Below are 16,385 nucleotides of genomic sequence, written 5' to 3' on the forward strand. Positions count from 1 at the left end.
GAAGGGATCACACTGCAGATCACAGAGAAATGACGGGATGTCACAGCAGGAGGCACTGGGTATTCACCATTACTGGAGTTTCTCCTTAAACAGAACTCCCTGCATATCCATTTTATTTCTCAGGTACGCATAAAAAAAAGTACAGATCTATAACTGTCAGCGCAAGATTTTGGACTAATAAAAGAAATCCAGATTTTCCCTTGCTGTTTTTTCCTAAAGAGTCACCCTTAGACTTAAAAATAGCTTCTTACTCACTTTACTGCTCTTCCCTCTCGGCTTCTTTAGCGAAGATGATTACAGCAGCAAGTAGCAGACTGGATGTATTTTTGTCCCATTAAAAGGAAATATCAAGTATTTATACAACATTTCTATCAAGTTATTAAAAAATAAATTACCGATATAATATTTGAATGAGAAAGAAAACAAAGTTCTTATTGGTTAAATATGCACTGAGCAGTGCTAGAGGTGGACATGAAGCAGCCCATTTTAACTCAGGATAGAAAATGCACAAAGTTCATTAAAGCTCACCAGGAAGAAGTCACAGGAAAAAAACCCCACATGATTTCATCTGGAGATCCAAGTAATCTAAAAATACTGGGGGTTTTTTTCCCTAATGCAAAGGATAAAGATGGCATCAAGTAGCAGCAAGTTTTCACACCATGAAGAAAGTAGTTGAAGTTTCCATCTACTGTTCAGCTGTACCACAACCTGCGTGTATTTCTTTGTCCTTTCTCCCACTGAAGTCTAACTCTGTCGATGACCTGAAACTTGATTGTGCTATTCCAAAACTGAAACCGGGTTGTGCAGCGTTTCCTGCTTATATGAGAATTACATAATTTTCATTGGGAGACTTAAACACGTGTCTGTAAGTGTTCGAACAAACATTGCTTAAAAATTGGGAACAGGAGAGCATTGAGGTAAAGCAGTTTACTTGTTCTGATAACAAGAGTAACACAATGAGACAGCCTGGTTACAAATCAAACAGGGCAAAAGGATTTATGCTTTTAAGTGATGGAATAGCTGAATAAATCCTTTCATACATACCACATCGTTAGGAAGGCTCTGAAGGTCATCAAAAGGGGTTTCCAGTGTGTTGGTGTCTACATTAAGAATCACGACATCTTCCAGGGCCATGTTTCTTACTTTCTAAATATGAGCAAATTCAAGAAAAGGGAAAGGAAGATGTAAGTAAGAAGAGTTAAATCTTATACACAAAGGACACAAGTGTCCATAACACCTCGTCGTTAAAAACCTTCAAGTGTTTTAAAAACTACCAGCATTCCTGTCTTTCTGTCATGATTCGTTTTATTTATTCATGTTTTACAATGTGGAAAAATCAACCTCAGTTTGCAGAAGGAAGTTCTAAACATTGTTCAGAGTGAAATTTTGAAACAAGAGAGTTATTGGCTGAGATTATTCAAGTGTAGATTTATTTCAAGCACCATTAATGTTTGTCTTAATTCTGGTACCCCCATTTGCATACTCAGCAGTTGCTGGCTGAGTCAAGATTTCAAGTGTATCTTTTTATATTTAAAAAGTCATTTAAATCACAATAAACAGTGGCTTTTTTAGGAGCTAGGAGTTGCAGTAAGTCAGGGGTGGGAACTGGTTTTCAAATTCCAGGTTGAATTTCACAACTCCAAAAACTACAGTTGTAAATTTATCTGTAGGATGGACACTACCAGAGGGTAGCACATTAATAATTAAAATAAAAAAGGCGAGAGAAAAATTACTCCACCATATCCTGGTCTCTTTACATTCAGTGAGTCTAAACTTTTCATCCTGTTCCCGTGAACTGAGAGAAAGAAATGTCTCTAATCCAGATTGAGCGTTTACACCATCTGTACAAGGACAGCCAAAAGAAATGCATAACCTCTTTCTCAAGAGAATGATCATTAGTACCTTTGACTTTAAGTGTCTAAAGGTATTGGTGATCGAAGCAAATTTAGACATTGTCAGACTTTATTTCCCTGCTTAAACAGCAGCTAATGAATCACTGACATGAAACAGAGCAGCGTTTAAATATTTATTTTAACACTTTTTCCACTAAGAGGGGAATTAAACCTTTTTTTTTTTTTTTTTTACTAATCATTCATATTTAAGCCCTCTTCAAATACAGCTTTGAAAATTCAAAATCAGAAACTGACAGAACTATAGGATACAGTAATTAAGGAAATCTCCCAGTGCTGCTGTAAGCAAACGTCTCAGTACCTACACACCTATCCATAAGACCAAACGCAAGCTACCGAGGGGGGGAAATGAACAAAAACATACTCCATTTTTAATTAAGGTTTTGCAGGGTGGGGGGAATTGTTTCCTTTAAAATAAAGGAACTGAAGCTCTAAAACAATGGCTAAGTTGAGCCTTAGGCATCTAAATAATTACCTTCAGTGTTCAAGGCTCAGTCCTCTGTCTATAAAGCAAACTGCTGAGTATGAGGGGGGAAAAAAGCCAACAACTATAAAAAACACTTTGTAGACATTTAAGCGTAGGTCTTCCATGAGAGATTTCTTTAACTTAAATGGAAGAATTTTACATTTAGTGCTTTCCATATAAAAAGCACAAGTAGGGCATGACAACCCAGGTACTTTCCTCTGCATTTCAGGAACCAAAGGTCACTCTGCTGGCTGCATCTGATAAACTCTAAAGCAATCCAGGAGTCTCGCTCCTTCTAGGAGTCCGGAAGCACCAGACAAACTGATTTGCTCCTTCCTGTTTCAGAAAATTAAAAATCTCACTTATACTCAGAGGAGTCTAAAAAGTTCTAACAAAAAGGTCTTGCAATGTACTTAACCAAAGCCAGAAGCTTGTCAAAATCGAGTGCTAGTAGGACAAGACAGAAGGAATTAAAACCTTCTCCTGATTCTTGCCAAATACGCCACAAGCGTGCTTGAACTTGTCAGTGGGTGGGTTTGTGACTTTGGTGATGAATCTGCACCTTCCTGCAGCAACGCGCTGGAGTTTTCCTTAGCAAAGAGCAGGCTTGTGTCAAGCAGGATCTGCAAGGAGCCTGGTACAAAGGGATGGTTCAAGACCTATAAATGCTCATCAGCGCAACCATCTCCACACATGGCCCAGAAATCAGTGTATCCAAAAAACAGGTGAATATTACCTCTGCAGCGGTGTACTTTTACACCGTGAAGAGCACAACCTGACTTTAAAACTTCTCACTGTTTGTTTACAATCTCTCACATTTGGGAAAACCCACTAAATACCAACTTCATTTATAGCAACTGCCCTGCAATGCATTCAAAAAAATGTAATTTAGCAGTGGCCCAATTATGGCTGATCCTACAGAAAGACAGACTGACCAGTTCAAGTCAATCCTTACCTGATTTTATCATCTTTCACTATAACCTTGGATAAAGGTATTATCAGATATTTATAAGGGCTTGTGTCAAACGACCACATAGTTCTTTTGCTGAGCGTAGAACCTATCAGCCCAACTGACATGTAAAAAAAATAAATCACGTACTCCCTTGTTGGAATTTTAGTAAAAATCCCCAGTACCCAGCTGTGTTCCTCACACTGGACTCCATGGACCACAACTATATATATTAATACAGGAAGGTAATTTTCCCTGGTCCAGTTTCCATGATGCAATTGTCTCAGAACAAGAAGGGACAGGCACTAAGCTGTACACGGCTGCACCGCGTATCTCAACTTCCTCAGTATCTAAACTGCATTTTCCGAATACAGCGATCCCTCAGACAGAATGGACTGTATTGGGCACATTCAGATTTTGCTGAAAAAAAATGTGGAGAAGCACAAAGCAGGAAGAAATACAGACATCAGTTTCTTCATCTGACTTAACTAAAGCCTAGGGATTTGCTGAGTCAAAAGATGTGATTCAGTGAAAATGTGCATTGCATATCAGTACAGCAAACCCTTCTCAGCCATCCTTGCGGAATTACTTGTAGCCATAATTAATCATCTAAAAACCATCAAATCGCACTAACATCTACACCTGCCTTTTATTTTAAATGTCTCTTTTTAAAAGAGTGGAGAGGTATGGAAAGCTGCTTTAACAAGCACACTGAACCCATTGTTTATGGCCTCTATAAACATGGCTTAGTAAGAATTACTGACTTAATCAGAGAGAACTTATCTCCTGGTGAAAAGAGCACTTTAAATTTCAGAAATGGCACCTTTACTGTGAAAATCTCTTAACTTTTCAAACAAACTCCAGGGGGCCTTAAACACCAGGTCAGTAAATAAGCACAGTCAGCGCCCGGTCCTGCCCATGAGCAGCCAAACACTTGAAGTCATTTCAATGCGTTATATGAACGTTTGTATAAACATTGACAAACTGTATTCTAACACAAGCATCAGAGTGCTCCGCTGTCTCACATCACGTGCTAGAGGCAACAGTCATCAGCAACACCGGTTCACACTAACTGTTATCTTATTATCACTACCTACAGTTAGCAGTCTTTACATTACCTACCATAAAAAAAAAAAATCTTAAGTTAAACTTCCTTCAGATGAGCGATCTTATTGAAGAGTTCCTTTAAAAAGAGAAAAAAAATCCAAACACCTCCCTACACCACCCTGCCCCCAAAAACTGGGTTTGTGTAACTTATAGCTAAATCAGTGCCGAGACATAAACTAGGGAGATCATGAGGTTTCAGAGCTAGATACAAATGTGATCGACACGTTAAAAAAAGTTGTAACAGAAAAAAAGAAAATGTACCTTCTACTAATTCTTTTGCAAAGGTAAAAACTCTAAACGTAAACTAACACAGTTAGGAGCTAGTTTGTGCATTATATTTGAGATCGTTATGGAAGTATGATTCACAAGAAGCCTAAAATCCCTTTGCTTAATGATTTGTCTCTACTTAGTTAATAGTTCCCATTAATTTTCTTAAGAAAAACACCACTGCACTGCAGACAACAATGTGTCAATCTGGCTGCCAGAAGCAGGAAAGGCAACGGATATAAAATTTTATTATTTCATGCCCCAACAGCAGCCAGAAGGACTTAATGAAATCACCCTTAGATTTACAATCTGAAATAGCTATTCAGCAGACAAATCTGGTTAAGCGGGATGTGCCCCCTGACCCCCCAGTCCTTTGATCTGGGCCCAGCAGGTGGGCTGCTCCCCTCCCGCACATCTCCCGCTCTTCCGCCAGCTCCCACCCTTGATGTGCAGGGCCCTGATCCTGTACAGGTGATTCTCGAGATCCTTATCACATGCAGCTGCTGCCCACTGAGTGACAAACTTCAGTGGTGCTGGCCTAACGCTCTGCCACAACAGAACAAAACCCTCCTGCACTTACTGGGAAGTCTGCTCGGATTTGTCCTTCTTAAAGCACACCCCTCACACAGAATCTCTTATTAAAACACAGTCGTTATTTTCATCTTTCCAGTAATTGGATAAAAGACAATTCCGTAAGTAATTTGTCATATTTTAAATGCATTTTTATCAACACTCCTGAAACCATGTGGACTCTTATTTATAATATTTGTGAGTGACTAAATTACATTTAGTTTAAGACCTGGATTTAAGCATATATATAACCCCTTCATTTACACCCTGTAAAACACTACACTTCTCAGTTATAGCTAGAAAAGTCAGTGATTTGCTAAATATAAATGGACAGAAAAAGCTAAACATTACTCCTCACTCCAATCAAAAGCTATAATTAACAATTAACACCACCCCTGGAAGATGGTGATGGTCAATGACTTCTCGGGGTGTCGACTGCGGCAAGGGGAAGCCACATGGCGCTGCCGTGACTGAGCCCGAGCTGATGGAACCCGTTTCTCCGAGTTCATTAGCACAGGCTCCATGAATGCTAACTGGCACGTTGTCAGACTGGATCACAAACTCAGTACCCTCCCAGCTACCTGAAAGGACCAGGTAAATTCAGGAAAAAGAGCTGCCAGAAACTGGGGGGGAGGTATAGGCTCGTATAGGCTTTACAATAGCCACAACTGTCCTTTTTTGTTTAGGAAAGATGTTAGAAAATCATCCTAACAAACGCAGTGTGGTCTTACACACAACCTCCTTCTGAACCTTGCAAGAACTAAAATTCTGAAGTCCTAGAAAAAGTCCTTGACTGACTGGAAAGTTTAAAAAAGGGTGAGAAACACTTTTCTAATCGTTAACTCTAGAGGTTGGTTCTGTGTCCTGAGTAGAGCATGGTGGGGGGGGGCGTAGTTACCTGAACGACTGGCCGCGTGGCACAGGATCACGCCCGCAGCTCGGGATGGGACAGCCCAGCAGAACCACCCCCACGGGCTCATGGAAACCACATGTGCCGGAATCCAGCAGGCAGCCTGCTAGGTCAAGGGCTCTCCTCTTCCATCAGCGCCCTCACACTCAACCTTTGCTGCAGAACCAGTTGCTGAAACAATTGTTCACTATGACAAAACGTAAAAGGCTGCCAGCTAAGTCTGACACCGCTTAGAACACAGAGGTCAACTTCATATAATTTGAACACTAAAACAGCATACAGCACACAGGTAGAAAATAAAACAAGATTATGAAATGGATGTGTTCATTTGATAGTTTCATTTCCCTGTCTCGTTGTTTATCAGCACTAAGTACTTATCTTCATCTAATACGAATTCAATTAGTTCCGTAAGCATGTTCCATTATTCATGTGATAGCTCCAGCTTTGCCTATCCAACAGCTTATAAACTTTTAGCCTCCTTTGAAGTCACTTTATGGATTGCTAAATGGAAATCTTATAAAGAATGACTAACTAGGTGATGATAGAAAAGCTGAAAAATAAGAGCACAAACCACAGATCTGTATTTTCTACCAAGATTTTCCCTCATAAATCAGTTGGAGCCCTCTGACCCATAACAGGAGATTATCTTATCTCACTGGAGAACATTTCAGTCACAGCAAATTAGATTTAACAGTCAATGGATAGGCTTGATATTTTAATCATAAGAAAAATTTGTCATTTCCCATTAAAGTAACTGCTCCTTCCACAGAGCCCCCATGTGGCATGGGAAACTGCAAACTAACTTTAGGATACACAATGATTTGATAAAAATCTTTTGAGGTGAGAGAGGGTGCATTTTGTTTAAAATCATTAACATTTCTGCTACGTTTCTTCCAAAGGACCCCTTCCAAGAGAGGAAGAGCAAAAACCCACAGAAACAACACTAAAGAGAGAAAATGGTTTGTTTCTCTGCATCCCAGACTCACCCTCCCTTTACCTCGCAGCTTTCTCTGTGCAAGTTCAGGCTTCCACTAACATTTACCCAACAATGACAAATCCTGTGACCGGAGCTGCTGGAGCAGAACCGTGAGGCTGTGTGGAACTGCATCGACTCCCGGGGGGCTCAGCAGTAGATAAAAAGTCACCTGCCTCAACTTGGATACAAAACTGGGGAACTAATCCCTTATCCTGAAACATACGGATTAACAAAACACTTTTAAAGATCTGTTTACTGAAATTTCAGCCTTTAAAGGAAAATGAATACTGGATAATGATAATAGTTTTTAGTTGTAGTTTATAAAATTATTCTGATATGGAAAAATGAATACATTCTATTTTTAAAGATATAAAACTGCTAGAACATGAGGAAAAATACTGCTGCTACTAAGTTTTTTAAATGAATAAAACATACAATTTCATTCCTACATATGAAGAAAAGGACAAAGAGAAGCAGGCAGAGGTAAACTCGTAACTGTCTAGCTCATTTGATGAATATCACCTTTCCTTGGCCCAAGGCACAGACAAATTCTGCAATGCATGCCAACACACAGATAAACTAGCCCACTGCATGGTTTTCTTTTATTTTTCCGTGGAGAAAGCACAGTTAGCTGGAAGACGCATTTCTAGCTGGAAGTATTCGATTTATCCTTCAGAGCAGCCGAAGGAGAGAAGACAGTTTGGTTTATTTATTTCATTTATTTCATAAGGCATTTGAATAACCGTACTTTGCCAAAGTGTCTGTGTTCCAGAATCTCCGGCTATTCAAAAGCCGTACTGGATTTAGTACTAAACAGATTTCTTCACAAGTTACTAAAATGGATGAAAATTGGCTTCTCCCAGAACAACTCCTTTTTTTGTGATTTGTTACAGATGGAGTTTGGAAGGCCTGCAGAGCTAGGCAAGCTGCAACGCGGAGACAAAGGGAGAGGTAAGGGGATTGTGGAACAAGACAGCAGGCAAAAGCAAAAGCAGCTCTAAGGTGTAATCGTTAATTTTTTGCAAGACCCATTGCCAGGCTAACCATGCAGCCATGTGAGAAAACACATGTGGGAAAGCTGACAAGTATCTGCATTGGGATATAATCTTCTACCTTGTCTCTTCCTTCTTTTTCAGATGGATAAGATACCATAACAAGTGCGCCAACAATTACCTGGGACAGATACGGGGCAGGACATTCCTCCAGCAATATGAAAAAAAAACATGCTAGACTATTTCTTCCCAAATATTACTTCTGTCCTGCCTATGAAGCATTCAAGGATAATTATCAGAACCCCCTGTAACGTTAAGCACGCTGTGCAGACAAACATACAAGTTCACTTTTACAATAATTGCAGCAATTCTGCACTTTATTTGGCAATAGAAAGGGCATAAAAAATCACCTGTACCCAGGATAGCATGGCATAAAAAAGAAAAAAGGCCCTGCATATTCTATCTCTCTTCTCATGTAAAGAGAGACTTCTAAAATTACTTCACATTAATAATGCTGGAAGAGGGGCAAGTTACCTAGCGGATCAGTCTGAGTTCCAACAGAGACACGAGGGGGACCATTGTCACACACACGTGCCCCAGGGAAAGAACATCTGATCGATATTTCCAGAGGAGTTAAACATTTTTATGGACAACATAAATCCACATATGACCACGCGATGTAAAACTCAACTTTGTAAACTCTTATGTATCCTGAGCACTAAGCCCATATTTCCAAACACCAGTATCTTAACTGGGGGCACAAGTCAATCCACTTCCAAGGGCATTTGCAACTCCTCCCCATTCAACACGGCTGCTGATTTAAGAGCCTACAAAGAGGCAACACCCCTTCCCACACATACGTTGCTCAGGCTTCCTGTGGGAAGAGGCACAATTAATAAGGAAGGGGGATTTTCACAGGGATCTAAATTAATAGCTTACGCTGTCCTCCAGACACTTCTAACCAAAGCCATCAGCTGCCTCTCCAGCAGAAGCAAATGTGCCTTTTCCACTCTTAAAGCTTTTAAAAAGTCACATGAGTTGCTCCGAATTGTTCCTGTGCGCAGCTTTCTGCGAGGGCTGGTTTCCTGCCAGCTTTGTGTTAACATTAACAGCAAGTTCCTTCTTTACAGATCTTTTGAACATTAAAAAAATTACAATCTGTCTGCACAAGCCTAAAAGAGAACTGTAGCTGTCAACATTGCAGTTTAATATCTCCTCTGCCTTTGTGAATACAGAGTCAAAGGCAGGCGGTGAACTGATGAGATGAAGCAACAGGATGGAGAGAACACAATGTGGGCTCGTCCCCGCCTGCTGAACCACACAGAGAGCAAGCCCAGAGCTCAAGGTATCAAATAAGACCCTGTAAGATGTAACATTATCACGTATGCTTAACTTCAGTTCTATCAGCACTCCCAAATTAACAGGATTATTGCATTTTTAAGCATATGAATGAATGTATAACTGCTTGCAGAATTTGGCTCTAAATCATAAAACTATATATAGGTTCAGAAATGGTAAGAAAGACTTACCTCCATCAAACTTAAATGTATTCCAATGAGGTAGGGCATTGGGGCACTGCAAGAGGAAAAAAACCTAGCTTTACATTCTCATAACACTGGATTAACACATATGACTTATAAAATTAGCTACAGGAAAATACCGGGATGCGGGATTAGATTTTGCTTAAAGTATTTATATATGTAACAAGCCACATGTGAACAAATTTTTATTCCATATTTGACAAACTTGTTTTACTATGCAATATCCTCTCAACTCTACAACTTCAATTTTTCTTGACAGCAGAATTTCTAAGTGAGTAAGTTAAGACAAGTACATAAGGACAGGTATTAAGTACATCTATAATATTTTACTTTCTTTTTAATAAAATAAACTAAATGTGTTATCACAATTTAAAAAAAAAATACCCAGACTTTTTCTAAGAGTATTCATCAGAAAAAATGACCCCATTGCAGCGTTCAGTAGTTAATGTAAAGAATAGCTATCACTGGTACTACAAGTTTTACATCCTATGAATACAGATCCAGACACATTTCATATAATTTTTAAGCATAAATTTATATTTAAAAAAGCAAAACATCAAAACGACTTCTGAAGACTCTGATTAACTTGCGAGTTACCAGGCTATTCGCAGATACCATTATGCTCTTCAGAACACAAACCAAGCACCCCGAGAGGCTCTTAGGCCAGATTTGCAGACACAGGTGGGATGGTTCTGCTATCAAACAGAATGCGAACATGCAAGGGAAAGATTGATCTTTTCTGTCTTCTCCTCCACGATGTTAGCAAACACCAACACGACTGTGTAACACAAGGGGAATACTGAATGGGAGTCCTAGCTGTGTATACAGTGCTGCTAATATTAAGCTTATTACAGGACTCCCACTCAGCTGATTGGGGAAAGCTCGTATTTGCAGTGCTTATTAGAACACATCAACGAGGGTGCCAAAGCTGCTAATTGCAAATATGGCATATACTGCCTGCGAAACGGAAAGCACGCAGACAGACACAACTTTTAAAATAGAGCCTCATTTCATTTTGGATAGAGAAGCTGAAAGAACTGATTTTCAACTTCAGATGAAAAAAAACCAAAAGAAATGTCACTGTGCTGCCTTGGACTAAAATATCTTCCATGCCGCGTTGATAAACTGGTGCCTACTGCTCAGTAAGAGAAGCACATCCCTGACAAAACTGCTGCAAGACACCAGACCAGCAAAAAATCACCCTGCTCCTCATTTTCATGAGCAATACCTTTTAAAAGAAGACTATTTAGTGATATGTATATTAATATTGTACATATTTATTTATGTACCATGTAAAATGGCTGCTCTGTACCAAGAGACAAAAACAGCCTCCGTACTAGATATTCTACATGAAAACGCTTTTCTTTCTGAAAACGTTAAACATCTCTAACTTCAAAGAAATCTCCCAAGTTCATTTGTGGAACACTGAAGTGCCGCGTATCCCATGACATTGTAGTTTGCTGAGCTGCCCGGGGTGGCAAGAATGGCCCTGCCCAATCCCCACCCAACACAGAACCCAGAGGGGTTCTCAGATCTGAAACTCACTCCGTCTAAATCTTGGAGACTTTACTTCCTTGGGAATCCCACAGATGAGAAGCAGAACATACATCCAAGCTCTTGGACAGAATTTTTCACCATACATCACGATACACACTTATTGCATATGGATCGCTGCTCAACTGAGGAGTATTTTTATTTGTCGTTTTGCATGTTTTATTTGTGACAAACGCTCTCTTTCACCCACATCTCTTCTTTTCCAATGGCCACATTCCAGAAGCAAGAAAACACCCAGTAATTTTATATTCAGAGTATAAAACATTGGTTTAGCTGCCAGCTGCACAAATGCTCAACTTCCCCGTGTGCCTGGCTATGCTGCGCGAGACTCCTCCAGTGCGCACCAAAATGAATGTGTTTCTAATTAAGTAGTTTCATGAACACGACAGCTTCAATCTCAAAAATACGAAGTCTGAACCTCGGCAGGAAGTCTTAAGACTGCAAATGTCTCATCTAGTGGAACCTTGGCTAATGTAATGAAGGGAAGCAGGAAGAGTGCCGTATTCCAGAAAACCAGCCGTTTATTAACGTGTCCACAGGCAGAGCCTGTCACCAGGCATAGGAAAACCCGAACCTGTAAAAGTTAATTACCTGTACCATGTCCTTCTTTCAATCCTCCGCTTTATCAACAAAAGAACAATAAGAATGCCTACACCCTTCAAACCATGCACCCTCAGAAATATTTAAGGAATTTCAGGGAAGATACGGCTTAAAATATATGGATTGGCTTTGGATGCAATGAAACATCTTTTCAGTTTTCCAGGGAAAGGCAGTACACATAAAGGCAATACAGCAAATAAAACTATTACAGGGATTGCATAAAGGCTACAATAACCCGACTTCAGTAATGTTTTGAAAGCTATTATTTTTTTCAGCTTGAATTATTGACCATTAAAGGAGTCGGGTCAGGTGTGTAGCGGGCTGTACAGCGCATCCACCCAGACAGATGGGAGAAAGTAGGAAGAGCAGTGTGATACTACAGACCTACAGAGTGGTTCAGCATACCCACCGAGAGGAAAATAGCTCAGGGTTTGCTGATCAATATGATGCAGAACTGAGAAGTATCCACAGAGCACTTGCTTCTGAAAGTGTATGAGTGAAATTTGTGTATTCAAAACTGCTTTTAAATAACCATTACCGTTCACCACCAAATGTGGACCTTAGAAGTGTATTCTCCATGGATAACAAAAATCAAATTACCTGAATACCTATTTTATCAAAATTCTGGGGTTTTTTTTCAGAACTGATGTTATTGTTCAATAACACCTGAAGAGCAAAGCAAAGCTGTTTTAAGGATCATTCACCATGACAGCTGCTTATACTCCCAGAAGTTTAACTAAATAACCTCAATAAACTATAATTCTGGTAAACAGCATAAATATTTTCAATAAAGTCTACCAGAAAAGATATGTTCTGCTGTTGTCACTCCTCAGTCTGAAAAGGAAACATACCCATAAGTAAACGGTGAAGGTTCGCGTCAGGTTCCACGAATGGCTTTTACCATTTTTCTTTCCCGTGTGTTAGTCAGATGCCATGAAATGCTCAGCTACCGCCCTGCACACACCGTGCGCTGCTGCTCCCCCGTCCAGAGCGCCCTGCAACAGTTCCTCCTAACTGCTACTCAGCTCCCGAGACATGAAACACTCAAGCGGTTGTTAATATTTTATCAGCTTAGATGTGCATTTCCAAGACTTTCAAGTGAACTTCAGGAAGACACAGAGCTTGTATAAACAGGAGAAACACTCTGCACAACCTTTAATCCTTCTGAGACCCAGCACAGATTAAAGACTGCCCTTCACACCAGCCTCTGCCTATTGCTTGACATTTAATCAGTTCTGGGGCTTCTTTCAACCACGACTGCTAATTACTCGAAGTTTGAGGGCAGCCAATGTCCAAGTGCAAAAATTCAGAGGTATCAATTCCTACCACATTTACTGCTTGCACAAAATGCTGGCCTAAGTTTTTTGGAACAAAGAGAAAGGTTGTTACTCCTCTCGTGCTACTCTGCTTCCCAATGCGATCGGCATTATTTATAATCAAGTGAGTTATATAGGTAAATATCGAATGATTAAAGTAGCAATGCATAGCATGAATATGGATATTGTGGTCTTAATGGCTATATATTGCACATTTATTACAGTTGCATTTTTACTATTCCTTTAATTCGTTTCCTTAGGCTAACTAGAGACCTCTTAATTACGCTCCCAAGAGGTGGGCAGCTACTAATTGGAAGAGAAGCAGGTGAATTAGAGGGACATTTCCTCTTAAGTGAAAAAACCCACCCTTAAAAAATACTGCAGCTCACCAGAAGAAGTAATGTAAAGCCCAAGGATCTCAGAGAGGTTCGTAGTTTACAGCTACACGGGGATTTGCACCATTTTGCTTCCTTGTTCCGGGGAAATGGATTAGATCACACTCACTGAGTTCATGTCTCGATACATAAATACCAAGTTAACATGTTGCTCCCTCACACTAGCACTACTCCACTCTAAGGTGCTCTTGCTCAATTCCTCCTCAGTTTACTCAGAAGCACAACAGAATTCGATCAGAAATTTATTGGGGTAACTGATGCAAATTAGAAACTGCATAAATTGGAATGATGCAGAAAACATAGAGCTAGGAAAGCAGAAGGGCAGCTACGAGAGCTGTTCGTGAGTACGCAGATGTACTGGGCTGAATGGAAATGCTACCGAGAGGCTCACGCCGAAGGAATCATTGTTTGCCGAGCAGCAGGCGTACTCGCCCTCCAGTTACCCTCTCCACCTCCTTAACGGAGCATTTTGAACTGTATGCAGATTGAGAAAATGGGAGAAAGGGACTTAAAAAAAACTCCCAGAGAAAAGGAAAACGGCACCAATAGAAACGTTTGCTCGGCAGCTGTGCCAGGGGCCGCTGGGAAGGTGGCTCTGTGAATATATTAATGCTGGCTGCTAAGCAGCCTATCTATTATAAAAAGCCGTTTTAATCACCCCGGAAAATATACTGTTGCTTCTGGTAAAAGCCCACAGATTGACCGGGTGACAGTGCTCGCGGACTGGGAGCACACATGAAGCTGTGCTACCAGGTCAAAGACAGGCTTTTCTTATGGGCTAATTTTAAACACAGATACCAAGAGCAAAAGGAAAGAAAACAGACACAGTGGGAGTGTTTTTATGCCACACGAAAAACAAACTGGAAGTAATAGTGAGGAAAACTAATAGACTCTTTCTTTCACATCAAGGATTGTTTAAATTCCCAACAACAAAATAGATGGACAAGATCCGGCCAAATTTAAATACCTGTCTGTGCGTGGCTGCTGGTGCTCGGTGGCAACATCTCATTAACCAGCACTCCCGGCACCTGCTGGCATGCAATATCCTTTTTTTTATTATTAAGAAACCAGCAGTGCTTCCTATGTTTCCTCTGTTCTATATTCAAAGGAACAAGCAATTGTGCGTTAAGGTGTGAAACCTAACGATAGGATTCCCACCAATTTCTAGTCCTCTCCATGCGAAATCTTTCCCTGGGCTGAAAATATATCAAAGGATGGTTCCTAATTAAACAATAAAAATAAAAGGAGAGCACTCTTGCCCTTGCTTCCCCTCTACCCTGCCCAAATTAATCTAAACGATAGGGAACTATAGATGACTGATAGATGACTGAAGTTACTCCAGACACACATGCATGGTACTCAGCCACAATGATTGGCTCAGCATCCCAGGTACAAGGAGCGAGTGCATCAAGAACAAACAAGTTGAAGATAGAGGCTTTTGGCATTTTCAGGTCTATGGTTTAGTACATGAATGAGGAATGCAGAAGAACATACATCTTAAGTTTAAAAAAAATCCTTTGCAGATGAAAACAGGAAGAAAAACACTTACAGCATGTGTAGCTACCTCTCCAACTACAGTTCATATCTGGCTAAGAAATCAGTTGTTGTGTTTGTGAGCATGCAATTACACTCTGCCTAATTGTTATACATTTTTGAGCCCCACTTTTCATGCACTGGATGGCTCACGGGGTGTTTGGGCAGTGTTACGCCATGAAAGAAGTCATTCAGCAGAGCCCCATGACTTGTGCCGTTATTTCCTCGGGTACACTGCCCAAGTGTTTGCTTTTTGCACACCTCTGCTCCCAACTGCGGGATTGGGACTTGGCCCCTTTTAACGTCTTTGTCAGGGAAGTCAATGAATACCTCATCTTCAAACCAAGTGCAAAAGCCTCTTGTGGTCCCCAGCGCTGTCCTGAGAACTCCTAGCAGCATGTACCTGAAGAGAACGCTGGCAGCAGCCGCCTTCATGTGTTAATTACACACGCGAAGCCCATTATGCAGAGAAAGGGCACCTGCTGGCAGTGCAAATGACTGGAACCTGCCCTTCCTGCGCAGTGAGTAAATTGAAGGTTCATTTCTCCTGGAGATTTAGATTCCATTCCGTGTATCCTCGACATAGGCACACACTTAACATTTAAATAATCTGCAGAGGAACAAGCTTCCTTTGAATCTACGTGTTTCAGTTCCCAGCACTTCATTTAAAAACGCTAGTTATCTCCGCTGGTCCTTACTCCTGCTATAATGCAGAGAAAGCCTCACTCAGAACACCACCACTCTTAAAAACCAGCCAGCCCCCACACTGAGACCCCACTTAAAGACCCCACATTAAGCCTGGGATCAGATTGCACAGTAAGTTTAAGTTTTGGGTTTTCTCTGCAAACAACTCTTTAAAATGCCAGGGGATGGACGGAGGCTGCTAAAGCGCATTAAGCACCATGCTCTCACAAACATTTCTCCTCCCAGGGAGACCTGGAAGGCTGGCCAGTGGAGCTTGTCCATAGAGACAAAAGGATTGGGCCCTCGGCCTCTCGTGTCCCTCATCACTTGACTGTACGACCACGCAGTAGAAGGTTGACCATTTCCTTGTGCCTTCCTTTTACTTCCAAGCCTGTGGAAGCTTCTCCTTATACTTTACAACCCTCAGTTGTATCCTCTGTTTTACAACCCTCCATTGTATCCTCTATTATCGGCATCTTAATTCAAATGTTAACACCTAACACAAATATGCTGAAAACAGATTTCAATTACAGAACATCTAAGGTGCAGCATTCCACAGTAACCACTTATATTAGAGTATTTCAACAGACCAATAGACAATTCTATCTTACCATG

At 40.7% G+C, this 16,385-nt stretch overlaps 1 protein-coding gene across 10 annotated transcripts in view; it reads right to left on the reverse strand.

The window, feature by feature from the left end:
• DENND1A (DENN domain containing 1A) overlaps nt 1-16,385 on the reverse strand; it is a 175,661-nt gene that overhangs the window by 71,855 nt on the left and 87,421 nt on the right. For all 10 annotated transcript variants that reach the window (XM_069873541.1, XM_069873537.1, XM_069873540.1 and 7 more), the window contains exons 11-12: nt 9,677-9,722; nt 1,045-1,146 (exon numbers count right to left, since the gene is read on the reverse strand). In XM_069873541.1, the coding sequence (XP_069729642.1) occupies nt 1,045-1,146; nt 9,677-9,722 (148 nt within the window). The remainder of the gene's footprint in view (nt 1-1,044; nt 1,147-9,676; nt 9,723-16,385) is intronic.

This window comes from Phaenicophaeus curvirostris, chromosome 20 (assembly GCF_032191515.1).
Source record: "Phaenicophaeus curvirostris isolate KB17595 chromosome 20, BPBGC_Pcur_1.0, whole genome shotgun sequence".
Taxonomy (NCBI): domain Eukaryota; kingdom Metazoa; phylum Chordata; class Aves; order Cuculiformes; family Cuculidae; genus Phaenicophaeus; species Phaenicophaeus curvirostris.